The following is a 27603-nucleotide window of genomic DNA, read 5'->3' on the forward strand; positions in this document are numbered from 1 at the left end:
ACTCATGCCCATGGCTTTATTCACAATGTACATGCTGAAAACTCTCAAATTTATATTTCTACCCTATGCTTACTGAAGACCTTCTTAGATATGTCACAGCACTCAAAAATTAACATTTAAAAACAAACTCTTGATTTCTATCCTACCCAACCTTCTAGAGTTTCCTCTTCCAGACTTCGTCTTAATGAATGGCACCAACACACACCCAGTGGCTCAAGTCAGAAATCCGGATTTTACTCGAGTCTTTTCTTTCCCTTACTGCTCTCACCTCCTCTCCATCTAATCCATCAAGTGTTGTCCATTCTATCTCCAAAATACATTGCAAATCTGTCCACTGCTCTCTTATCCCTATTGCTACCATCCAGGACTGAGCCAACATCACCTCTTGCCTAGACTGCTTCAATAGTCTTCTTACTTCCTCTCTTACTCCAATTCAGTTCGTTATCTAAAATGAAGTCTACTGAGTGAGCTTCAAAAAATTATATAACATTTTTCCTCCTCCAATTTTTCAAATCGTCAGCAGCTTACCAACCCACTTTGACGATTACTATATTCTACAAGGCCTTAAAAGATCTAGCCCTTGCCCATCACCAACTCCATTTTCTACCTCTTGCCCCCAGCTCTCTCCACTCCAGTTACACTGATCTTCTTTCTCAAATACAACAAGCTCAAGGTCTTTGAGCATTCTGTTTCCTCTGCCTGGAATGGCACCCTTTTTCCTTCTTAGCTTTCTGGCTTCAGTTGAAATGTCACTTCTGGGGAGAGTCTGTCTCATTTTCCATCTAAACAAAACCCTTCCCCTTCCATTATTTTCTACCTCTGTATCTTCTTAATATCCTTCAAAGCACTTATCAAAATTTGCTTATTTTCTCATTTTTAGATGGTCTCTTCTTCATGGTCCACAAGGCATGAAGTCCATTTCTGTTTATTCATCACCCCCTAATAAAATGCCCAGCACATAGTGGATCTTCCATAAATATTTGCTCGATAATTGAGTAAGTAAGCTGCCATTAGAGTGTTAATCTGAGCAGAGCTTTAGCCAAACTCTCTTGAAAAGTTGGAACATGACAAATTATTCTCCCAGAAACCAGTGCCAAGTCCTGCTGATGATAGAGCATCTTGTGACTGTGACCTGACCTTTTCCTCCTCCAGCTTTATGCAGATTTTATGTCTCCTCTGTGGACTCCTTACTCCTCTTCTCTGCCTCTTTAATTCCTAACCACCTGTTTTGAATGGAGGCCCAACTTTAATTTTCTGTCCTTGGTGAAACCCCTCACCATATTTCTAGCCCACAGGTTTTCTTCCTCCTCAGAAAACCTATAGCACAACTTTGTAACTATATTCCATTTTGGGCATTTATCATAAGCCAGGCACTGGCTTAGGAAATGGGGATGAAACACAAAGGAATCAACATTCAGCACCTTTTGTACCAGGCTATGTTAGGTGTTTTTATAACATTAATATTCATTAATTTTCATGGCAAACCTATTTGCTTTTTATTTTTATTTAATCAATACTTTTATAGCACATACTATATGCCAGGCCCTAGTCTAAGGACTGTCCAAGTATTATCTCATTTAGTTCTCATAATAAACATAGAGGTAGGTAGTAATATTATCCTTATTTGACAATTTGGGAAACTGAGGCAAAGGCATATTAATAGCTCAAAATCACAGAGCTAGTAAATACAGGCCAGAATTTGGGCCCAAACAGTGAGGCTCAAGAGTCTTCATTCCCAGCCACCATTCTAGGCAACCTTTCAACTCCTATGAGGTAGGTTTTATCACTTCTGTTTTACCAGGAAGATCTTTAGATTCAGTGGTTAACTTTGCCAGGGTTACATAGTTGATATAAGGATTCAGCATCAAATATTTATAGAGTTCCTACTGAATACTAGGCACTGTGCCAGGTTCTGAAATATACAGTTTTTAACACTTGTTCTCAGAGAGCTTACAGTCCAGCTAATGTGGGCAACAGGAGATTCAGGCTTAAGAGTTTCTGATGCCAAAACTAATGGCCTTTCCAGTATCTATTCTAACAAATTTAGATCAATTTGTTTGGGTTCAGAGATGCAACTTCAACTAACCGGTGGTTGGAGTGGGACAGTCCCAGTCCAGAAGGCTTCATTGAGGAGGAAACCACCATTTATCACTTTCATTGTTATTTAAATACTTACATGTTTTACATTTAAATGTCATCTCCAACACACCCCACTGCAATCTCCTTGAGGGCTGGGACTCTAATTTAATATAGTTCACAGTGCTTAGGACAGTGCTTCCCACAAAGTCAGAGTCCAGTGAAGATATTTTAAAGGAGCCATGACTGGTTGAGTTCTCACAGCAGCTAACAAAGCTGGCACTATTAATTTTATTATGTTTGGGGCTTCAAGTTTCCTCGAACTTGAGCACTTAATCACCATGGCAGACAGACACTAGGTTTCTCTGGCTCTTTGGGGACAGCAACTCAAAGTTCAATTGCCATAAAACCAGGGGTGTTCGGAATATTCTCTTCATAACAGGACCTAGGTCTTGCAGTTCCAGATTCAACGTTGTCCTCCTCAGGAACCTCACAGCCCCATCCATAACCAAGTGCTCCGGAACGACGAGTCCTGATTTTGTGACCACAAAGTATCCCGCGTTTATGTTGCCAAAATAGGCAAACTGAATTCTCACCCTTCTTTCCCCTCAGTGCAATGGGAAGCACCAAGGCCCTTGGTCCTCGGAAATGACGAAAATGCAACCCAAATGTATACAGAGCAAACACCACTGTTTGCCATGCTGTCTTGTTTGTTTGGGGGGATTGTGGATTTATTAATAAAATTTCACAATCGAGCAAGCACTTCTGTGCCACACAGTTATAGACGCAGAAAGTAACTCAGGAAAAACCCCATTAAGTCACCTAGTCCTTCATCTGCCAAGACTGCAGGCTACAGTTCTGCCTTTTGACTACGTTTCTGCCTTTTGAGTTTTAACAGTGTTTCAAAATAAAAGACAAGATGCTAGGTGTGCTCTCACCTGTGATCATAATCATTATTAATAATGGTGCTTATGGTGGGGAAATGTAAAATAAAACACACAAAAAGTTTCAACTTCTAAAAGTTTCAACTCTTAACCCTGAGTAAGCCATTCCCTCCTGTTTCCACAGAAAGAAAAAAAATGACAAGTCAACTTCAATTAACAGAAGCACGTGGCATCTTCTACTGAGACTCATGGGCTAAGGAAAAAAATCTATATTTATTTATTTAACCTTCTGGCTGGGTTGGATTGTTGAATTTGGTTTTACATCCTGAATTACAAAGCTTATGATGGGAAAGTGTGTCAGCTGTTTGCTTAAGGAAAGGAAGACCTCTGTTCTTTGTCTTCTGTCTTTAATAGAACCAAGTGTCCTAAATGTTTGCTTAGAGAAGTTAAAATTTGGGTGGGGGTAGGTGCATAAACCTAGCTTGGCTTCATTTTCTACGTCTTCTTTTCTTTTCTGCTGACAGTACTCTGGGCAAGCTCCTGGTACCTCCTGCCTATACAGCCCCTTACTTGGTCTCCTCTTACACTCAACAATCTCTCCTGCCAACGGCTGCCTAAATCAGAATCAGCTAAGATAATCTGAGGCCTGCCACATGCCCCCTCTGTGCACGATGTCATCAAACATGTATCCTATGCTTAATTTAACCCTCACAACTATTTTGTGACATAAGGAAGGAGAAGGATGAACAGTGGCCGAGGGTATGGGCTAAGGATCATGCAGAGTTTTGAATCTTAATTCCACCACTTTTTCATAGATACTTGAGGAAAGCCAAAATTCTCATTCTGTAAAATAGGGAATAAGAATAGTACCTACTTACAGAGTTGATTTTGTTTTTTAAAAAACTTTATTAGGCATATTTTACATATATTATTCACTCAAGTGTCCAATTCAATGATTTTTAGTAAATTTGCCAATTTGTGCAACCATCAACATAGATCAGTTTTAGGACATTTTTATCACCCTGATAAAGACGCACTTCATGCACCTGCCTGCCACCCCCCCACCCCCACTCCTGCCCCAGGCAATCACTAACCTACTTTTTTCTTTACAGCTTGCCTTTTCTGGATATTTTGGATATTTCATATAAATGGAATTAGGTGGTCTCTTGTGATTCTTTCATTGCTCATAAGATTTTGAGGTTCAGCCATGTCACACATAGTATGCACCCATAGTTTGTTCTTTTTATTAGCAGATGATATCACATTGTATGGAAATAGCACATTTTTTTAATCCATTCATCTGTCAGTGGACATTTAGGTTGTTTTCAATTTTTAGCAATAATGAATTATCCCGGCCATTTGCATACAAGTCTTTGTGTGGACATATGTCTTTAATTATTTTGTGTAAATGCCCAAGAATGAACTGCTGTGCCATATGGTAAGTTTATGTTTTACTTTAAGAGCTCACAGTGTTGATTTGAGGCTTAGACATTACATTGAAATGGCCTAAAAAAATGTTTGGCAGAGAGTAGTGCTCTCAATAAAAAATTATCATTGTAATTGTTGCTGCTGCTGTTTTTAGGTTTCATCTTGCTTACTGTATAGATGAGGAGGCTGAAGTTCAAAAATGGTTACAACTTGCTCAACAGCATACAGCTAATTAATGGAAGACTGGGCTTCTCTCCCATATTTTGTGACTCCAAACTTGGTACTATTTCTTCTCATCTTAGCCAATATTACATTAACTACCCCAAGTTACACAACTCTGATAATGCACCCCCCTGTTGAACAAACATCAGTGACTCCTTGCTGCACATAAAATAAACTCTCCGTTTGTGTATTAGGTACAAAGCCATCTATTATTTTCCCAACCCATTTTTCCTGCCTAATTTCCCACCACACACCTCCACCCTATCCTCCCTAAGCCAGTCCCTCAGGATGACTTTCATTCCAATAATTCAGCCCACACTCTGTTGGCCTCTATGTTTGTGCATGATCTGCTTTCTTGAACAATATTTTTCGCTTTTGGCTTATGAAATCATGCCTATCCTTCAAGGACATGTTCAGATCATCTCTCTTACACCTTCCTTGTCCTTATGACCCTGGTCAAATTAACCTCTGTTCTCCTAATCCATTGGGTTGAAATTATTACTCAGTGAAAATGCTGACTTGAGCTGAATTGACTAAAAAACATTAGCTGTGTTATGAATGCTCTAGCTATGGGAAGTACTAATTTTAAAAATGCAGTAAAAATCTCATTTATAAAATTCCTAGGTAAAGCCCAATACAGAGCATTACTTTTACCTAAGATAGGATCCTGCTCCTTTCTGCCTGCCTTCCTCTGTGCTTCCAAAGTACTTTATTCATGCTTCTGGAAAATTCTTATCATAGTATATTATATATTGATTTATAGTTGCCTGCCCTGCAAGACTGTGAGCTCTTCCAGAGAAGAAACTGTGTCCTGTTCACTCTTGCTTTCCTGTAACATAGCACAATGCCTGATTCATACAGTAGTGGGTGCACAAGAAGTGCACGCAGAGTGAATGACTGAGTGAGTGAGAGGCTGAGTGAATGAAAGAGTAAATCTCTCTCTGACACAGGAAACCCATTAAAAGTAGGTGATATTCTCTTGTCTGACATCAAAGTTTTAAAAGTTTTCTCCCTTAAGGAAGATACTAATCCTTCTAATAGCCTGACATTAATTCCACCTCTTCCAGAATTGCTCACCTGATAAAGTCAATAAGTATATATGTAGAATACATCTTTCTCAGTTCCTCAATCCTTTCTAGGCAAGACCCACAAAAAATAAATGAAAAGGAGAAATATTTAAAGAGAACAATTTCCCAAACTATACTCATGTAAGCTCAAAGATGTGGTGACTTTCCCTAAGTAGGAAAATTTTGGATTCCATCAGGGACCCAGCAAAAGGCTTTGCACATAGTAGGAACATTGTCAAATTTACTGAATAATTGGATCCAACAAACATTTATTAAGTGGAAGAACAAGGCTCAGGAGAAATTTCCAAAACTCCTGCCCTAAAGGCTTCAACAAACGTATATATTAGTGACAATGACAAAAATGATATATTCAGACTTCACATCTGAATAGTTTGGCACTATTTTAAGTTTTTTATATGAAATAACTCTTTTTTCCTCATGACAACTCTAAGAGGAAGGTATAAAAGATGAAGAAAATGAGGATGAAGAAACTGAGGCATACAGAAGGTTTAAGAAATAGATAGCCTAATAAATAGCAGAACTGGGATTTAAACCCAGGCAATCCGACTCCAGAATCTCCTTAAAAAAAAAAGAAAAAAAGAAAAAAAGAAAAAAAAAAAACAAAACACAGCGTTTAAGCTTAGATTAGGGACAATTATCTCCTTCATTTTTATTCCTCCAGTGCTCATAAGCATTGGATGAATGTTTGCAATTGAACAGTGCCAAATACAAGCTAACAGGAATTAGTAAAACAATAAAGATACAGTGTTATGGAACAATAGTATGGCCCAATGTCAGGGTGGAAGGTTTTGGAGCCATACGAATGAGATGTGCGTTTGAATTTCAGATTCACTAGTTACCAGCTGACAGGCTGCTTCTTCTCTAACAAAGATTGATCCATCCCCAAACATGCACATCACCATTTCTGGGTCAGAAGCCACTTTGGAAGTTTAAGGCTCTGTAAGACTGGATTCTAGGCACAAAATAGAGATGGCTAATTCAGGAAATTAGGTTGGTACCAGTACAAAAGCTTAGGTTTCCTGAGTTGCAGCCCAGTGCTCTTTTGCTTAAGTCACAAAGTTTCGCTTGAGGTAGGAAGTTGAACAAAACACCATCAGAAGCAAATTATTCAAAATGGGACTTTCCAGGGCCAGCCTAGAATTGGATGGCTGCCTCCTTGCGTTCAATTGAGACTTGCCCCAGTTTCACTATAGATCTGAAATCTAATTCTCTCCTTGTGATGTCAGAGGTCTGGGATATCTTTTAGGCAATGACTAATGCTCTGAAGATAAGTCTCCCACTGCCTTGATATGTCTTACAAACTCTTCCTTGCCTCCTGTCCCTGAAGGACTGCCTACTCAAAACCCCAAAGTCTTGCAGTGAAGGGGATTTACTCCTAGAAGAAGACACTATCATTTCTCTGTTGACTTAGTTTTTCCCCTGAGGAAGTCAAGGGCTTAAAACATATTTTCTCTTAGATTCTCTCCAGTTCTAGAACCTGGGAAAAAGAACAGATTAAATGTAGCAAGGGAATAAAGGGATGGTGTTCACAGAAAGCTGAGCATATTTGAAGCAGCAGGTGCTGAAAACATCACAAGGGTGTATGTATCTTTAAAATAGGCACTTCTGTAGGCTCCACCTGTACACATCTTGCTTACCTGATAGGACTGAGAGGTAATGCCAAATATCCAGACTTTGGAGCCAAACAAGCCAGGGTTCAAATTAGCTCTGCCCATTACTAGCAGTGTCTTTCACTACTAGTTACACTCTTTGAGGCACAGTTTCCTTGGTAAAAAAAAAAAAAAAAAAAAAAAAGTAGGATAATAATATTGACTTCATAAGGGATCCTTGAGGATTAAAAGAAAGATCATTTGCATAGTTCCTAATAGCAAACCTGGTATTCAGCCAGATTCAATATTATGCTAGCACATCCTTCCCCAACCCTTGTATTTGAAACAAATTTTTTAGAGAGAGCCTCTTTGGAAACAAGCAAAACACTTTGGGGGCAGGGTACAGGGGAAACTGATTTGTCAAACCACAGTTCTACCACAGATACTCATAATTCAGGAAAATTTTCAGAATTGATCAAATCCAGCCTTCCTCCAAATGAGAGAATCCCAAGTTAAGCTTTCTACATCTGTTTAATTACATGGTCTTTCAGTAGGGAATGCAGAATGAACTACTCTCTGGGGAAACCTGTTCCATTTTTTCCAAAATGTTGATGGTTTAAGTGGCCCACTGAGGCAAAAATCGCCTATCAGTTCCAATCATGTAATCTGCCCTTGCTCTCTGCCCTGGCAGTACAGAGTAGTGGGAAGGGAATGTTTCCCCAACACCGTCCCCTGCTAAAGATTGTGGTGAATCCCTCCACAGAAACTTGATTGAAGTATTAAGTAATCCGACCAACAAAATGAGGAAATGGAATATTAGAAGCATATTCCCCTGCTGCAGTAAAAGAGACGGCAGAGAGGAATGTTTCTACATCCAATGAAGTAAAACCAGTTACTTAAGGCCTAAAAAATGGCAAGATTTTGGGAAGAAGATGTTAATCCCTTAAAACTGCTAATTCCTTATATCCCAGAAAATACTAACAGTAGGTTCAGTATAGTAACTTACTGAGAGCAATTCTTTATCAAAAAGATTTGAGGGTGAAGAGGAAATTGTACCTTGAAGGCAGGTTTATAGGCCTAAGATATTCAAAACCAGAGGCAGCTACAGGAGCTGTTTCTTCAGGTTAAAATGTCCGGGGATCTACTGGGGATGAAAAATATAGATAATGTTCAGGTTTGAGAAGGAAGGAGTCTCAAGGAAGACCTGGTGAATAAGGTTGCCATTTCAAGTCTCCAAATTTGTTAAGAGGGTATGAATATTTCAAACACCATTCTGAGGACATATCTAATATATAAAAAAGGATTCCTACCTCACTCCTGCCCTCCTGAGATATTTCAGGCAAAATTTAACCTCTTTTGAGACATTCCTCCCAATTGAGTTTAAGATAAGTGATAATGGGCTCCAGACATGGAGCACAAATTGATTAGCCTTCATGATTGCTGAAGCCCAAGATTTTCTCTTTTGTCTCAAGATTTCTCTTTCTACCTTCTTTCCACCTTCTCTGCTGTGGCTCTTGCTAAAAACATGGGCCTGGAGTCCTTATGTATTGGCTTCTAGGGACAGTATTTTGCTTGCATAAACTCTTGCAGGGTAGGGAATCTGTGTTTCTAAGTTTTGTGGGTGGAGGCAACTACTGTGATAATACTGCATGTCCTGTATAACACTCTGGGCACTTTAAGGAGTGGATATATGGGATACTTGGTTTGGATTAACTCATGATCAGAGGAACAATAAAACTATGCTCATTTCAGTGATAGGAATGCACCTGCTGAAATAATCTGAAGTCTACGCCAACATCTCAGCAACTCCTCTTTTGCGTGAGACTGGGTCTAGTAAGAAACAAAGGAGGGAAGATTTTTGTTTTTAAAGTTCTTTCAAAGTCTAACTCACAAGGGCAAGGAAATTTAATTTATGGCCTTAAATTTCTCACCTGGTAATTCAGTCATGAGATGGAATTTATGCTATTAAGATCTAGAGGTTTATAGTGTTCTATTATTTGTAATATAATATGCCATTATTTGGGCTCTTGACAACCTTTGGTGACCTATATTGGACAATGTAGGGTGCAATTTGAGAGGAGAAACTGAATATGGAGAGAATATTAGGGTGTTTTGGGGACTTGGAGTTAGCCTATTTAAACCTGTTCTTCAGGTCCATTTCAGAAGAGACTCATTCACCATAGGTACCAGGTACACAGGGAAGCAGGAGGTGGTAATGGAAGCAGGAGGTGGTAATGGATTTAAATGGGAGAATTGTCCTGATGAACTGGGACACCAAATCCCTGGGTGACCACAGGTTACTCCGCCATTGGTTAAGAGAGCAAAAAGGGTCAAGTAGTAAAGAGGGGGGAAAAAAATCCCTTCTCCACCCATTTCTATTGGTCCATCAAAAGGAAATTTCCCTTTTCAAAAGTATTGACAAGACAGCTGTGCCCTTCTCTCCACGGCCTTCAGGAGTAAGTTACCTGACAGGTGAAGATGGGAAAAGGGAGCTGAATGTGTGTTCAGCCTCTGCTTATATCCCTCACAGACACACCTGCCCACGACCTCCTGCACTCCCCTCTCCCCCGTGGGCAGGCTCTGCTCCTGGCCTGTGAGGCCCGCAGTTGTCCAGCTTCTTTAAAGATCACTAGCGCATAAATTTAATTTAGGAGTGGAGGAGTGAAGTCTATTTTTGGATAAAGATCAAAGGTGTATTTGCCAGTCCAGGTTTATCACCGATATGGCTAGTATTTTAATCCCTATATGATTCTGCTGTTTCTGGTTGATTCAGAACTCAGCAAAGAGACAAGTATAATTAATTGACCTCCTCGAACCCCTGACAGCATTCAGGAGCCAAGACAGGGAATGGTGACGCTGGAGTGGTGCCACCAATACTTAGCATTGTGCACACACTGCCCGGGCACTGTCAGGGGGATTAAAATGGCAGTATTTGCAACTGCATAGCACTTCCAGTCTTTCAAACCGTTATCATTTGGGAAGAATGGTTATTTTATCTTGTTCTGAAGTAAAGTCTCAATTAACCAGATGGAATATAGAGGAGATTCTTTGTTTTCTTGGATTTTATATACTTTATTTATTTATAATTCTAGTCTGACTCTCAAGACAGATTTTTTGGTTGGTTGGTTGCTTGGTCCTTATCCTCATATAGCTTGTTTTCTATAATCTTACTTCCAGATGATACAAAGTAAAGATCAAACAAACTCAAGATCAAATTCTGGGTCTTATAAACCTTAATACTCCCATGCCCACCCCTGCCCTTGCTCTAGGACAGAACTTAATATGAAATTTTACCTTAAGGAATACACATAAACTTGAACTAACAAATAAATCGTGTAGCAAGAACTTATGTTCTTATGAGCTTTTATAAAGCTTTTATAAAGCAACTTAGGACATGTATGTGCACTATAATGTAATAGGAGTGGGTAATTACTGATAATAGCAGGACTAGTCAGAGGCTTTCCAAAGGTAAGTTTAGGAATCAGGTTAAGAGGACTGTATGGAACACGTGAAGTGTGAGAGACATAGAGGGAGGGGGAGGCGAATCTGGGATAATTTCAGTGGAAATTATCTGTGGTGAAGAGAGGTAGCCTGGCCAAACTTGAGAGGAGAGGGGGAGGAAATAATGGAAAACCAGGTCAGTGAGGACAGAGGCCCATTGTATTGACAAAAACATGCAAAGAAGCCTCATTTTCCCCCGGGATAAAGAAGAAACAAACCAGCATGCACACACACACACACACACACACACACACACACACACACGCACACACAAACACGACACAGAACTGGAACATTCAGGGAGCTGAAGGATTCATTGTTGTCAGGGCAGGTACTCTGTGCAGCTGCAAGGAGAAATAAAGGAGCGGTTGCCACTGGATGCCTCTTCCACTGCTTACGCACTGCTTAAGGTGTGTGTTTACCTCATAGAACTGAGCCCTTGTTAGCTTGAGGCCCTATTAGCCGTGCAGGGAGGAAAAGGAGGTAATAGTGTTGTTACATTCTTGGCAGGATGACTGGCCCTTTGAGGAGCGGGACTGCCCTTCCAAAGTCAGCAAATAGAGAACTCCGGAGATTTAGCCTTTCCTTTGCCTTCTAGAAAGACAGTCACATAGCCTAAGAGAATGGAGAACCTCTTTCATAAGCCTGATTTTCTTATGGTGCAGATGGCAGTCCAGATTGGCAACACAGATTCTGAAGCAAATTTTTGCCCCACAGACGCTGTTTCAAGTTCCCCAAAGATGTAGCAGCTGGACAGTTCCGAAGTTATCCAGCTTCTCTGTTCCCATAAGCAGATTACTCCTTATCAGAATATGCCCCTGACCCAAGAAAGCACATTTTTCCACGAATAGGACAGTAGTCTTTCTCTGCTTTCACTTGCAGTTAATTGTACTACCTCTCTTTCATTGTTCATTCCTTGATCAATAAACAGCTTTTGAGCACCTGTCTTGTGCTACGCATTGAGCTTACAGTCTAATAGTGTAAAGATATAAAGAAAAATAAGCTATTACTATGCATAACATTTGTTTAGTGCTTTCTGTGTGCTAGTCACTGTTCTAAACAGTTTATGTACATTAACTGATTTTAGTCTCACCACAATTCTAAGTGGCAGGTACCATTAGCATTCTCATTTTACATAGGAGGAAACCGAGGCAAGAGATGTTGAATAATTTGTCTGCAGTCAAATGAAAAGAAATATATAGAGCCAGAATTAAACTCAGGCAGTCTGGCTTCAGAGCCTACCTTCTTATCTGTGAAACTGGATGGATGGGGCAGAGTGTCATGGCTGAGAAAGTACAGATGCTGGGGAAACACATGGGAGGTGCCTCTCACCCAGACTGGGAACTAAGAGTGAAGTGCTGTATTTATAATTCAAATCAGAGCCTGTCAATCTCCTTTTCAAAGCCCTTTAATGGACCCTCACTGCGTTCAGGATAAAATCTACACATTCCATCATGGCCCACTAATGCTCTGCCCAATCTGGTCCTCTGAATCTCCCTGGTCTCACTTTTGGATCCTGAGCCCATCACTTTTAGGAATACGAGTCTTCCGCCACAGAGCCTTTTAATGTGTTGATTACTTTCTGTGGCACCCTCCACCCAACCCCATTCCTATGCAATGTTAGAGTCTCAAGTTCAAGGTCACTTATTTATAGAGGTCTTCTCTGTCCCCTAATCTACATTAGTCTCAATAATAATTAGAGCAAATATTTAAAAACACTAGGTGCCAGGAGGTGTCCTAAATGCTTTATGTATAATATCTCGTTTAAATATTGCAACAAACCTAATGGTAAGTACTGCAATTATCCCTATTTTTACAGATAAAAATGAGGCAGTTTCATAACCTTCTGTATTTTTCTTTTATTGTCCTTATCAAACTTGTAATCATGTATTTTTTCATTTAGTGTTCATAGGCCACAAGCTCCATGAGGTCAGGATCTGGGTTCATTCTCCTTCTGCAGTATCTAACACTGTGCCTTGTATACATTATGTATCTAATAAGTGTTCATTGAATAAATGAATGAATGAATGAGAGACATGTATAAGATACACTTCTCCCAGAGTTACGCATTTACTTACTGCTTCCAACAGAATGGAAAGATAATAAAGTAAGTAAATTCTTATTATATAGGAATCATTAAGGCTCTAGATTACCCAATTACCTTTCTTTGCTCTCCTGTTGTGAATTTTCGCCATCCCCCTTTCTATTAGCTGTAACAGCTGAGGTTTATAGTGGGGCAGTGTGGTCTAGACTCTAGAGAAAATACCATGGGTTTTCAAGAAATACAGATCTAGGTTTCAGTTCTGGTTTTATCTTGAAGCAAGTTCCATACACTCCTTGAGCCTCCTTTTCCAAATCTGTGAAATAAGGACAATGATATCCACAAAACTGTTTAGTTGGGAGGGAGAATTAGGAGAGATTCAGAATACAAATAGCCTAGCACAGGGCCTGGCACATAACAGGAGCTCAATAACTGCTAGCTCCTTTCCTCTTCTGCAGCTGGAGACAGAAATGTGGGAATTTAGAAATTATCTAGTTTACTAGACCAGCAGTATCAGCCAGGCTAGACCCAAGTAATTTAAAGCCCAATTGAGGTGTTGGAGGGAAAGACTGCATTAGCTGACCTGGTTGCCTCCACAAATCAAGTGAACTGGAGAATTACTATGGCCTCAACTCACTCTGTTGATAGAGCCAGAGAGGGGGATGGAAAAGTACACAAAACTCTGAGGGGTCACTTTTTATACTTGTCAACACTCTGGCTGGGAGGAAGTCAAGACAATAAACCGAGAAAAAGATTCAGTGAGTTCTGTTGCCTGTTCTGTATTTCAAGGGGACAGTCCCTGCTTTGTTTCTCTTCTCTTGGGTGCAAGACTGTTCCCTGAAATGCTCCTGGCTTCCGAGAACAGCTCTGGAGGCAACTCCATAACATGCTGGCCAACTGAAGAGAAGTTCTCCCTGCCCCCCCAGGATCATGCGGTCTGGGGGATGTAGAAGGAAGAAAAAGGAACTGAGATGGTCTTCTTCCTTCCTCCTCTGTCTCTTAGCAGATTTCCATGTTCACTCTTCTCTAAGCCAACCCTGGCTTCCTTCTCATCCCCCCTCCCTCCCAGTAAAGAGAGGAGAGGGAGGCCAGGTGGTTAGGAAGGTGTTTTCTCCTTCCCAGAAGTAATTGGGAGATGGCATAAAAGTCCTTCCAAAAGAAACCAAAGCTGTTCCCAACACGGGACTCTGCTAATAGGTTTTGCCTTCTATCCAAAATGAAGCTCAGCACCAGCTCCTGCTGCTACTTTGTGCTGAGCTACCCAGGTTGAAAAGCCTGTGCCCAGGCAGGTGTGTACCAAACCCTGAACGCTGGATTCAAATACGACTGTAATGAGTTGTATGGCTGGAATTATGTTCTCTTCAAAGTGAAGTCCGTTCTCTCATGTGCAAGAGAAAACTCAGTTAACTAGGTCACAGTTTTCAGAATACTGAATGATTTGGCATTCTTCTCTGCACTCTGTTTCTAAAAGAAAGAAGCCATGCTTACACAGAGTCCTTATATTTGGTATAAGCCCCATTCTACCTCCTGCCCCCTCAGTCATGCTGGCAAATCCTCCCTTCAGCTCTACATCTAATTCCATATAATCCGATTTTATGGTTGCAAGGTGAAAGAAACTTGGACTTCAAAAAAAAAAAAAAAAAAAAAAAAAATCGTTTTTCATTTGTAATACTATGGCAGAGAAGTAGACCAGAACCTTTTAGAAAGATCTCAAAGGGGCTTTCTGTTTTGGTTCTCACTTGAGACTAACCAACATGCCTCAGTGCTTAACTGGCACATATTGACCCCTTGCTATGTGCTGGGCATTATTTGAGGTACTTTGTATAGCACTAATAATACAGATACTAATACTAGCCAGGAGCTATTCCGATTGCTTTACATATATTAACACATTTAATCCTCAGAACCACCCTTCGAGGCATGTATAATTTCCATCCCAATTTTAGAAAGAAGGCAATTGGGATGCAGGGAGGTTACGTAATTTGTCCCAGGTTAAGTAATTTGTACCAGGGTCACAGATTGGTAGAGCTGGGATTTGAAAAAGACATCTGCCTCCAGAGTCTCCACTCTTAACCACAGCACAAAACTTTTCTCATTTAGTTCTCACATCAATCTTAGGAGATCAAATATAATTCCATTTTACAGCTAAGAAAACTGAGTCTCAGAGAAGTAGCTTGTCTGAGAGATTGAACTGGGTTGCCAAACCAATTTAATTCATAAAGTATCTACTGTATGCCAGGTACTATCTGAGGTATTAAGAATACCATGATACTCACATTTAGTCAGATTTTTTTTTCTATTTCTTTTAACATTACCACTTCTTTCTTAAGTGAGGGATAATAAAGAGTTTACTACAAGTGCAGAAAAGTCACATGTAGTCAAATCAGGCAGGGATATCAGTGTTGTGCACATGCTAAGTGCTAGAATATATTTAGGCAAGTTTGAACAAACCAAATATGAGCCTTGGATCCTTTCTAATCCTTTCTGATTCAAACATGGGGATGTAGACATTTACATTTTTATTATATAAACATTTATTAAGCAACTACAATGTTCCAGGTCTTATGCTATAAATTGTGGATATAAAAAATTAGGAAAAGTGCTTGAACTTCATTTAGAAGGAGAGAAAATTACTCTAACAAATAATTATGACACAATATGGTAAGTGCAATAATTGCGAGTGACTCCATTCATGTTTGGGTGAATGGAGAGGGGCCATCTAGAAGACGGCTTGTATGCTAAGTCTTGAAAGGTGAAAAAACCATTTTCCAGATGGTAATGGGTAAAGGAGGCAGAATTTGCAAAGCACATATTATATACTAGGCCCATATATATATGTCATATAACAAATAAAATATTTATTTTAATCCTTATTCCAGAATTGAAGAAATAAAGAGTATAAAGAACTTGTTTACAGTTGAAATGTGAGAAACTTACTGAACTGAATATGTGAATAATATTTTAGGAAAAGGGCAATCCAGGCAGAGGGAAAAGCATGTGCAAAAGTAAGAGGTCGAGACGACTCTGGCATGTTTGAGGAAGATTGAGTTCAGTGTACCTCAGCCACCAGCTGTTCACGGGGAGAAGGTAAGTTGGGAGATAAGGACAAGAAGGAGTTAGGAGTACAATTCTTAAGGAATTTGCCCACCTGGTAAGAAGTCTGGATCTTATTTTACAGGCAAAGGATAACTAAGTAAGGAAATAACATACCCATAACTGTGTTTTAGTAAAATAGTTCTGGTACCAGAATGGAGGGTGGCTTGGAGTGGGGCAAGAGTGAGGACAATGAACCCAGTCAGGGGCCACCATGATGGTCCAGGTACAGGATGATGAAGGACTGATCGAAGGGAGAGGCTGTGGGGAGGGGGAAGAGGAGAGAGAAAAATTAGAGAAAAAAGTAAAGAAATTGGCTGTGGGAGGTGAAGAAGAGAAAGATAAAAGGGTGGGTTCTGAAGCCACTGCTCAAGCCAGGAATTCCAGAAAAGGAACAGCCAAGGAGGAGGCTGGATATTGGTTTGCAGACAAACCACAAGTGGTAACGAAAGGTGGTCAGATGCCCGGCATTTATATACAAACTTATTGATAAATAACTCGGGGAGTCCAAACAGCAAAGGGGCAGGGCTTGAGAAAGGGGACTCTAGTGCCAAAGCCTACATGGTGGATTCTGACAGTTAGAGTTTGAGAAAGCTGTCTGCTCAAGATGGCTATCTAACCTTGCGCCAGGGAAGTAGAAAAATCCAGGTGTGAGTGAAATCTTTGGCTCTGAATCCTGGGGCTGTCAAGATAAAAAGAACTAAGAAGAATACTAAGAAAGAGGTAGATGTTTTCTAAAGGGCTCTCTCAGGCACCTCTGGGAGCTGCCTGACTGGGCTTGAGGGAGGTGGCAGCTGGGGTTTGGGAGGACACAGGCACGTGGACAGCCTCCTGCGGGAGCTCTGCAGATGAGGCAGCTGAGAGAAGTGACTCTTTCTTCCCAGCCTCCTCCTCCACCCTTTGCTACAGAGCCCTGGTGCCGCAGCACAGTGCTGCCTGCATAAAGGTTGATTCATCCATGAGGGGCTCAGCTACCAGCCACACAGAGGTTGCAGATGAGACAAAACTGTGTGTGTGTGTGTTTAGAGGAGATTGTTTATTCAGGGAACTGTATATCGAACACAGACATACTGGCAGACAATAGTGATTTGCCTAGACAATTTATGCCACCAAATAAACAGCAAGATGGAGCAAAAAGTGAGACTCTTTTTTTTTTTTTTTTTAAAGTGAGGTGCCTTCCTTCATGGTCTCAATTACAGGAGATGTTTATGCACATAAAACATTCAGGCAACAATATCTGAGCATCTGCCTGATCCTACTGTAACCAAAGAGAAAGAAAGGCCAGAACTAAAATGCAAAAGAAAGAAAGAAACTGTGTTTGGAGATAGGTCTGCTACAGTATAAACTTTCCTCTTTTTCTGGCTTCTGCAATAGCAAAACCTGATGGTCGTCTTTGTAAAAAACGTGTCTGTATCTAGGTCCCTGGCAGCGATTTGCCTCTGGGAGGGCCAGCAATCTATTTAATGACTCCATTGACGTCAATAGCATAACTGAAATACTTACTAACATGCACGATTCCAACTTTCTTGCGGGGCGGAGGGTGGACGGTCTTTCGCAGCAGCACAAAAACACGAAGTGGAGTCAATGTGGAACGAACTCAACTCTTCAAGCAGCAAGTGAGAGACATTAGATGCTGCAGGTTTCATCGGTTCCATTTAACACAAAGAAACATTCATGCTAAATTTAGAAATTAATTTTGAACTACTGAAATGGCCATTAATAAGCAGGACTTTATTTTTGGCAATGTTTGCTCAAGGGTAACGTTTTAACTATTCACAGTTTAACTGACTTGTTAATGTTTTTCCCACTACCCATACTTAATTTTAGACATGCATGAAATAATTGCAAATCAATATAAATAGCTCATTGTTGATGCTCTGGGGTAAACTTTCACCAGAGAGATATTTTAGACAAAAGCAATTCTTACAAAACTACTGTTTTTGGAATTATTCTCAGAATTAGCAGGGCTTTTCTGGTAGTGCATTTGCCCTATCATTTAGTTTGCAGGCTGCCTAAACATTCAAGGTGAGTAATTAAGGAAATTATCCCAATAATTCAGTCCACACAGCATTCAGTATACTGAATTAAAAATAGTTTGGTATTTCTAGGTTTTTCCCCTTTCTTTCCTTTTGGTTTTTCTTTCTTTCTTTCCTTCCTTCCTTCTTTCCTTCCTTCCTTCCTTCTTTCTCACTCTCACTCTCCCACTGTCTCCCTCTCTCTCTCCTTCCTTCCTCCCCCCCCTCTCTCCATCCCTCCCTTCCTCCTTACTTTCTTCCTCCTTTGAATTTATTTTTGGTAATTCCTTCCAATCCTTCCTTTCTCACAAGTGGCCACAGCCTTTGGAAATGGGATTGATTTTATTCATATTTGCCCATATCCTAGGCCCTGGAAACTCTGGCAAAGAATGAACTAATATCATGAATTTCTGAATTCCTTAGAATCAAAGATAACTTATCAAGCCCCTTATCCACCACTTAAACAGCCCCTGTATCTGGTATTCCCACAAGAACTTCCAGGGTGATATTCATAATAAGTAAAGATGTGGGAGGAATCCAAACTGAGACATAGACTTCCTTGGTGAAAACCTCTTCTGTTTTATCAACTGATAAAGAGCCGTTTCCTTCTCAGAATGGCCTAGATATATAGAAATGGATTCCCATGAGCACTGAAAAACATTGTCTGCTTCTCACTTAGGCCAAACAGTTTCATACTTCATTGGAAAGCCCTATACTATCTCATCTTATTTCTTGTTACAAAGCCTTTTCTTGAGAAATACTCTATTTGACTAGTGTTGAAAACCACCATCCACCAAAGATGTGGATCTGCAGGCTGGGATAGACTTGCAGTCTGCAGCAGTCTGGCTGAAGTCATAGAGGCAGATCTTTAGTCATCTTTGTGACATGGTTTACTCTCATTTCCAATGACCCGTAGACTTCTGGGTTGTTCATCAAAACATACGATTTGTTACAAGTGGTGATACTCCTGCTCAGTATGTTCAGTGGTAAATTTTAGAACAAGAAAATTAATATAGCTGTGCCCCAATTTCCACATCAACTTGGCTGCTAAAATGCGGTATGCATAACATGTATTACTACAAATCAAGTCACATTTTTATGAATCAGAGGTGCTGGCCATTAAAAGGAACACTTATCATTTTGTAAAGGGGATAAACACTTGCAAATTTTTCTTTTCAGTAAATTCTTACTTTTATGACGTACCTGTAATCACAATGAAATGCATAATGTATACAAAAGCAAAGGGTAGGAAGGAGTGGAGAAAGTGAGACAATCATTCAACACACAAACACACACAGATTTTCCTCGGTAATCTGATTATTTCTGTTGAGGATAGTTTCGGGGACTGAAATCCTGATAATTACTTAAATTTTCCATTTTGAATGTACAGAGGAGATGAGAACCCAAGTTCCTGCCTTGTTGGGGATGTCTTTTCTTCTGTTTTTCCCCTTTCTGTTTCAATTCCTGAGCATCATGTAAAGTAAGGCTAGAATTCACGTTTGGAAAAAGTCAAACTGTGATAAAATTGAAGTTCTCATTAAACTTCAATGCATTAGCATTTTTAATAAACACAGGAAGATTTACTGCATCTTTCCCCCACACCTGGGATCATATGACTTACATACTGCAGTTCTACTTTCTGGGTTTTAAATTCTCTATTACTTGACTCTGGTTTTCCTATTCAAGACTCGAAATGTCAACTTTTAAGATTTAACTCTTTTGGCTCAAATCCTATATGAAAACCCTCATACATACAAACAGTTGTAGAGTATGTTTCAAATTTCTTTTAATTTCAATGTAATAATGGCATTTTTTAAATAAAAAAGAACAACTGTATACATCCATAGTCACAGACATAAAAATGTTGGCTCATTATTAAAATTTAATTTACAAGTATTTTCCTTAAGATAAAGTCTCCAAATATAATATAGTTCTCCTGGTCAACTTTTATATGTTTAGCCTTTACTATGTTCCTACTATGTGAAAATAACCATTTGAAGCAACAAGGATGATAAAGAGATGAATAAGGTAGAGCCCCTGCCTTCAAGGAATTTACACTCTAATGGAGGAAATATACAAAGCCACAAATTACAGCACACCCTAGAGTGAAATTGTAGCATTGAAAAAGGAGACATGAAGCTTGCTGGGAAAAATTTAGGACATTTTCCCAGTGGAATAAAATTTGTATTGAGCCATGAAACCCAAGAAGAATAACCTTGGGTAAACGAAAGGGAAGGAAGGTGCTTCAGACCAAGGGATTTGCTTTGACTTCCCCTTGAATTATTTCAGATGACGATTATTTTTTAAGAGTAAATGCACCAATTTAACCACAGTTTCTGACAATTAACTTTTAAAAGAAACTGCATTTCCTTCATTTAGATCCTTGAGAAAAAACAATAAAGCCTTTTTAAAAGATTTGGCTTTTTATTATTTTTTTTTCTCTCAGACTTCTTTCTATACAAGAATACAGCCACCTCTGTCAGGCAGGATTTCCTAACAAACTGGTTTGTGGCTAAATCTGTTTAAATTATTGTGGGTTTCTTGTATCATTTATCTTCAATTTCACTTGAAACACATGAGTGCAACTTTGGTACATGAACATTGGTAAAAAGCAACTCTATCTTATTATTATGAAAAAATGTATTTTAAAGCAGCATCCAGCTCTCAATTCTCTGTGTGCTCTGAGCCAGTTATTTTTTCATTCCCCTTTAAAGTTTCTATTCAAACACATACACCTCTTTGTCATATGCTGATAAATATTAAAATAACAGGAAAAATCTGCCTAACTTATTTAAACTGATAATAAGAACAAAACACAGGATGTGTGTCTCCTCCTTCCTTTTTTTTTTTTTTTTTTTTTGACTGTGGTTAAACGTTAAGAAGATTTTGAAACCTATAATTACGTAATAATTGGTATCGCTACATTTTCTTCTCAGTGAAGAGCCAGAATTTTTGTAGTTTGCTACAAAGACAGACAAAAACAAATTGCCTAAGTGGTATTGTCATTTCTTTGTTTTATTGTTTTAAAGGAATTTAGCAAAAGAACCTCTAGTTGCCAAGCTGTAGTTACTGTGCCAGTAATCACAAAATGATCTTTACAACAGAATCTTTGGCTAATGAGCTAATTTATACAGCCATAAATATCACATATTCTCCTAATGCTTGTCCGTACTCACTACAAGGAAAAGAAAACATAGTTTAAGTTTTCATATTAATGTCAGAAGCATCTTAGTAAATTTGGTCAAAACAAATGTGAGCAACAGCATCTAACTGGTAGGCCAATATGACGAAACGATAGGAGTTTCAAAGCCACATCCTTTAATCTCCAAGTATGTAACACCAGTATATGTTAAAACACTCTATTTAGTTTCTTTTTATAAAACTTCTGAAGAACATAGCACATCCAGCATGCCAGGCTTTTGAAGACCACAGACCGAGTACTATTTACCTCTATTTTGTATCAAAGGTCTCTAGAGGCAAACTCACCTTTCCTTAATAGCTTTCTGTCACTTTTATTCTTGCTGCCAGATTTTCATTAAGAAATATATTTTTAAGGCTTGTGCCATAAATACTTCAGAAGCCAATGAGCCAGTGGAATACACTGCCTTTGTTCCTTTCTTTTAGAAACTGGACTTTTTCAATACTTCCATTATACTTATGGACATGATACTGGCAAGAGAACACAACAACCAAATAAGGAAGATCAAGAAGTATGAAGAGAAGGGAATAGCACTGCTGGGAATAGAGAAGTGTATGAGGCAGTGTTAGGTGTTAAATGATCTCAGTATGAGTTCATCTTAATTGTTTCTCCTGTGGTTTTACTGAAGTCCACTGCCACAATGGCAAGGACAGTTTCAAGCGGGGGGTGTGGGGCCCTTCTGACTTGAACTTTAAAAATTGTCATCTAACTGGTTGCATTTTATGTTAAGAAGAATTTATGTTTAACATATTTCCAAGGTGTTTCTTCAAGGTGACCTTCAACTCTACATGAAAAAGGGAATGCACAGTACTGAAAGATGAGAGGTTAGGTTTCTTTTAAAAACATCTTTGAAGATCAAAGTTGGATGAGCTCCAAAAGAAATGATCTGTGACCTAGAATGAGCCTTTGGTTTCACACTTGGAAAAGTTGTAGATTCAAGTGGGTTCCATAGATGATGTTAAGAGGAAAACCACTAACACACCCTGTAGGGCCAACATGGGGTACCTCAGGGCCTTTGAGGTTAGCTTTCTTGGAGTTCATGGGGGCAGCAAGCTGAGGTCAAGGTGCACTATCAACACAGCTCTGCCTCCTGCTCCTTTTCTAGGAAGCAGCCATACCACATACGTCACATTCTGAAAGCCTGGGCATATGATAGGCACATTATTTAATACTGCTTTTAATTTAGTTTCACATGGAATGAAGTAAAGCTCCTTTATGTCTTTGAAAAAAGTCACCGAGAGACATGCTTTTGAGGGTCAAGATATACAAGGGAATGCTATTACTCAGAAAAGGTTCCGAATAAGAGGTACATTTATTATTTTGAAACATTGAGATAGACCTCATGACATGGCCTACCTTGCAGGTTGGCTCTGGAGACAGGAGGCTGACTAGCAGCTGGGGACCTCCTGCGGAGACAGAGAGAAAAGAAGTCCTGAATTTGTGTGACATAAGGTTTGTATTAATAACCCCCATCCACACTCTCCATGACCACTGAGGAGTTCTCCAAGCCATAATGAGCTATCGAGTGACATAATGCTATCTCCGGAAGGCAGGCTCCTGTAATACTGTAGATGACAGCAATTCTCTCACATCCAGATGGCCTGGAATTTCCCTGTGCACAGCTTCAGGATGCTCCAGCTCTCCAGGAAGGAAGACATTTACTCCAGGTCCCTAACCAGCCCTTCTGTTTTAGGTTTTGCTGTTCCAGGAGGCCCCCGGAAGAGGACAGGCTTGCTCAGGAGTCACACCAACTATCAGAGTGAATCTCCATTCCTTTGGGCAGTGTGTAGAAAGCTATAGCTGAGGAACCCTTAGAGATAACTCACTCCAGATCCTGCTATTTTGCACCAGAGGGAACTGAGACCCAGAGATGTGAAGTAACTTGCCAAAAATAGCACAGCACCAGGAACAGTAATCTAACATGCTTAACTTATGGCTTTTTCATGTTGAGACTGAGGCACTGTTCTACATGAAAACAAAGTTGCTGACGTCACAAGTCAAATGAAAAAGCAAACAAAGCCATGCTCCACAAATACTGGGGCTCCTTCTCCTTTTCTTTTTTGTTTCTTTGTTCCCTGATTTTGCTTCTCTTATCATCCTTCTCATGATTTGCAGAACTTCTTCCTCCAGACTCTCCCAGACTCCCAGTGCATTGCTGGAGAACCTCCCAGAAACAGCACAGAGCAGTGGTCCTCAAATTTTAGGCTTCATCAGAACCACCTGGAGGACTCGTTAAAACACACTGTTGGACCCCACCCCCAAAGTTTCTGATTAAGCTGGACTGGGGGAGGAGGGGAGTCTTGAGAATTTGCATTTCTTACCATGTTCCAAGTGGTGCTGCTGCTGCTGCTCTGGCCAGGATTCAAAGCTAAGTCTCTCAGAATCCAAAGTACATGCTTTTTCTACTTTACCATCTGCTGATAACCCCTCCACTAACACTGAGGGCCATTTTTCACAACAAGAGATTAAATTCCGAATTCCTTAGCTTGGCATTCAAAGTCTTTTGCCCTCTGGCTTCAACATACTTTTTCCAACCACATCTCTCACAATTCCTCCCTGCCCACCATTTCATCTCAACCACTGACCAGTTGTGTGCTCTCATGCATCTTGTACTCCTCCTTTATAGCACTTTAAAATTATAATTGAAATAGGCACTGTTTAATTAGTGTTTACTATATGACTCTTTAGCTTAACTTGAAACTTTATGTGGACAGGGAAAACTTATTCACTACTGTATCCCTGGCACCCAGAGTGGTCTTTCACATGCCAGGTACTCAATAAATACTCGCTGAATGAAAATAAGAAGTGAGAGACAGAGAGGGAGTGGGGGGTGGGGAGAGAAGGCAAGAGAAGGCAAGCAAGAAAGAAAGAGAAAGAAAGAGTGAGAGAAAGAAGTAACTCAATTACTTATTCTTCCTTGAACATGTATTGTTCTTTCCTGCCTTTGTCCAGGCCATTCCTCTGCCAGGGAAGCTCTGCCCACAAAAATCCACACTTCCAAGTATATGGTATAACTCTTCAAAGGTCAAACGCCATCTTCTTCAAAGCAGGTCACCTTCTCAGCTGAAAATGGTCCCTTCTCTGGTCTCCCATGGGGTTTTCTTGTACTGTTAGGGTCCTTTCCTCATATTGTAATTAGTATGGGTACATACAGTCTCTACCTCCAATCTGTGACCTTCTGATGGCAGGATCCGGGTCTGATCTCTTTCCATGCCCTCTGCAGGACCCACCAACTTGCCTTGCCGAATAGTATGAGCTCCATAAAAACTGGTGCATGGTTGAATGAAGGAACCACTGATACGAAAGTGGTTTAAGGAGAAAGAAACACTATAGGAATTTTTTATCTGGTTTCTTTCTTCCATATAGTCTCGGCTCTATACACTACTTGCTATTCTCTGAATACAGCATGCCCTCTTATTGCTATGACTTTGCATATGTTTTGCTCAGCTGAACCCTTTTCTCCTCCACTTGAAGTGGTTAATTCCTTCAGATGGCATCTCCTCAGAGAAGCTGTCCATCCTGGGAGCTGGCCCTTGTCTGTGCCTCTGTAGTTTCCTATGCTTACCGCCTTTTTAACACTGGTCATACTGTATTGTAATTCCTGTTTTCCTGTGTGTCTCCTCATCTTGCCTGTGAGAAATTTAAGGGCAAAGACTGAATCTTGCTCATCTTTCTAACACTGGAATCTGGCATAATATCTGGTATGACGTAGATATTTAATATATATTCATTGGATTATGTTTTTTCCTTCCTCCCACCCTCTTATTCTCCCTCTTGCTATCCCTCTTATTCTGCCTCCTTCTATTCTCCTTCCCACACTCCATCTTACCTCCCAGACTCCTCCCCCTCTCCCTCATTCCCAGCCTGCTCCTTCCTTCCCTCCCTCCTACACTATGTATCATCACCAATTGGTTTTTCCATTTTTTTTCCTTTATTAGAGAAGTTGTAGGTTTACTTATTTTTAATAATTTTATTTTACATCTGTCCTTGGATTCCAAAGGAGGCTTTTGCAAAAGGGGGCAAAGAACTAGGAAATCCTAAATGTTGGAAATCTCTTCTTTCTTAATAGCATGATTACCCACAACACCCAATTTTCTCAATGACTTCTTGGAAGCTATTCATACTGTTCCAGTTTACTGATGCTGCCTTTTCTCAGAACACCAGAAATGGATCGGCTTTTATAAAGGGGGTTTATTTGGTTACACAGTTACAGTCTTAAGGCTGTAAAGTGTCCAAGGTAAGTCATCAACAATCGAGTACCTTCACTGGAGGATGGCCAGTGGCATCTGGAAAACCTGTTAGCTGGGAAGACACGTGGCTGGTGACTGCTCCAGAGCTCTAGTTTCAAAATACCTTTCTCCCAGAATGTTCCTCTCTAGGCTGCTGCTTGCTCCTACATTGCATTCTCCAAAATGCCTTGGCAGCTCTCAATGGCCGTCTTCAAAATGTCTAAGTTGCAGCTCCTCTCTCAGCTCCTGTGCATTCTTCAAAGTGTCCCTCTTGGCTGTAGCAAGCTTACTCCTTCTGTCTGAGCTTATATAATGCTCTAGTAAACTAATCAAGGCCACACTGAATGGGCAGGGCCATAACTCCATCGAAATTATCCAATCAGAGTTATCACCCACAGTTGTGTGGGTCACATCTCCATGGAAACGTTCAATCAAAGAATCACAATCTAATCAACACTAATAAATCTGCCCACACAAAATTGCATCAAAGATAATGGCATTCTGGGAGACATAATTCATTCAAACTGGCACACATACTATACATCAGTGTGTATGCTTTGGAAAGGCAGGGATCATGTCTATTTGGTTTACCACTTATTCACAAAACCCGATGCAAAGAAGGAGCTAAATACATTTTAAGTGAATGAATAACCTCTGGATTCTGCATTATTGCTTATAGGGCATGAGAGCACCAGTTAGGAAACTGTGATGAATGTCATAAGAAAATGGTATTGTCTGCTCAGTTTCCAATGGTCTCTAACTTACAGAAGAATCATAACAAGTTATATGTCTGTGTTGATAAGGATGACAATATCAATTTGGAGGATAATATGGCCACAACAGCTAATACTTCCCGTAATTGAATAGCACAGTGGAGACAGAACGGACTATGAATAAGAAAACTGGAATCTTAATCCTGGCTCTGGCACCTTCCAACTGCATAGCCCTGGGCAACTCCTTGGACCTTTCAATTTCTTCCTCACTTGGGGAGAGGAGGCAATGACTAACATTTACTGTGAATTTACAATGTGCCAGGTCCTGTGTGAGGGGTTTTACATATATTTCCTCATTTACTCTGAGGAAATTTGGCTAGGTTCCTTCCCGCTTTGAATGCTCAGGATTTTATGATTCTCAGCTAATTTAAATACCATGCCAAAGTACATAAAACAATGAAAGACACTTCAGATACATACTGGAAAAAAATTTTAAGTGGTTATTAACTCTTTCCCAAAGATACCTATTGATTAAATTATGCTTTGAAAGAATGTTGATGCAAGGCTGTTACATGCTTTCCTGAACACCACAGGGGATATTAGTGATGTTAGTGACAGAGTTAGGACTTAGAAGGACACTTCTTTGTTCGCACCTCCATTCTCTGGTTATTAGACAGCTGAAGAGTGGGCACACTCACTCACACATGCAATTTCTCCATCAGTCTGTTTGAAGCCAGAAAATGCTTTAGGGATGCTTATGTGAATTAACAACTCAAAATGAAAACCCTGTTTTCAAAATTAACTCCTGGGACAAAGGAAATGTTGGTTTTAATTTGAAGCCAAGAAACACAGGCCCAATCATGCAACTCTCAATGGGACATTTCATGGAGGTGCAAGGAAACCACCTCAACAGGAACTTTGAGATTTCTACCCTTTGGGTGGTAAATCTCAGGCAGACAATTAACTGTTTTTATGCAGAGCAAAGAGCCAAAAGATAAAGGAAATCCTGACTTATGAGAAGTGTAGTTCTATGTGGGAGTTCTTTTTCTTACAATAAATCACACTATTCAGATGTCTCATGAAAACTACTCCAAGGGCATAATTATGCTTAAATGTGACACTAAAGGCAGGGAGTGGGCACTCCAGAACCAAAGTCAGATATCCCAGAAAGAAACTTGTGCCTTCCATTAATCTTATGATTTCAGTTGTTAAGTAAATGTGTGGGGGAAAAATGTTCCCAATTATGCTGCATCCCCTCCTGGCAGGCATTCTTGTCTTCAGGTTCTCTTCTTGGATTTTCTTTAGCTGTTCTAGTGTCTAGAATGTGCACAAGAGGATTTTATCTAATTTTCTAAATAAAATGGAGTATATTAAATGGTCCCTCAGTTTTCCAACCTGCCCCTGCCAGGCTGCCCCATTTGTGGGTGAAAGCCATCTTCTAGGTCTTAGAGACTAGAGTGAGACTAGGGTAATTTCAACTCCCTCTGAGAAAACTTTAGGGATGGATGTGCACTGCCTTGAATTT

The 27603-nt window shown here is 40.0% G+C and overlaps 1 protein-coding gene across 3 annotated transcripts in view; it reads right to left on the reverse strand.

Annotated features, from left to right (window-relative positions):
- Positions 1-27603, reverse strand: part of PDE4B (phosphodiesterase 4B) — a 528481-nt gene that overhangs the window by 89090 nt on the left and 411788 nt on the right. For all 3 annotated transcript variants that reach the window (XM_037826990.1, XM_037826991.1, XM_037826992.1), the window contains one exon: positions 22493-22542. In XM_037826990.1, the coding sequence (XP_037682918.1) occupies positions 22493-22542 (50 nt within the window). The remainder of the gene's footprint in view (positions 1-22492; positions 22543-27603) is intronic.

Source organism: Choloepus didactylus, chromosome 2 (genome assembly GCF_015220235.1).
Source record: "Choloepus didactylus isolate mChoDid1 chromosome 2, mChoDid1.pri, whole genome shotgun sequence".
In the NCBI taxonomy this organism is placed as follows: domain Eukaryota; kingdom Metazoa; phylum Chordata; class Mammalia; order Pilosa; family Megalonychidae; genus Choloepus; species Choloepus didactylus.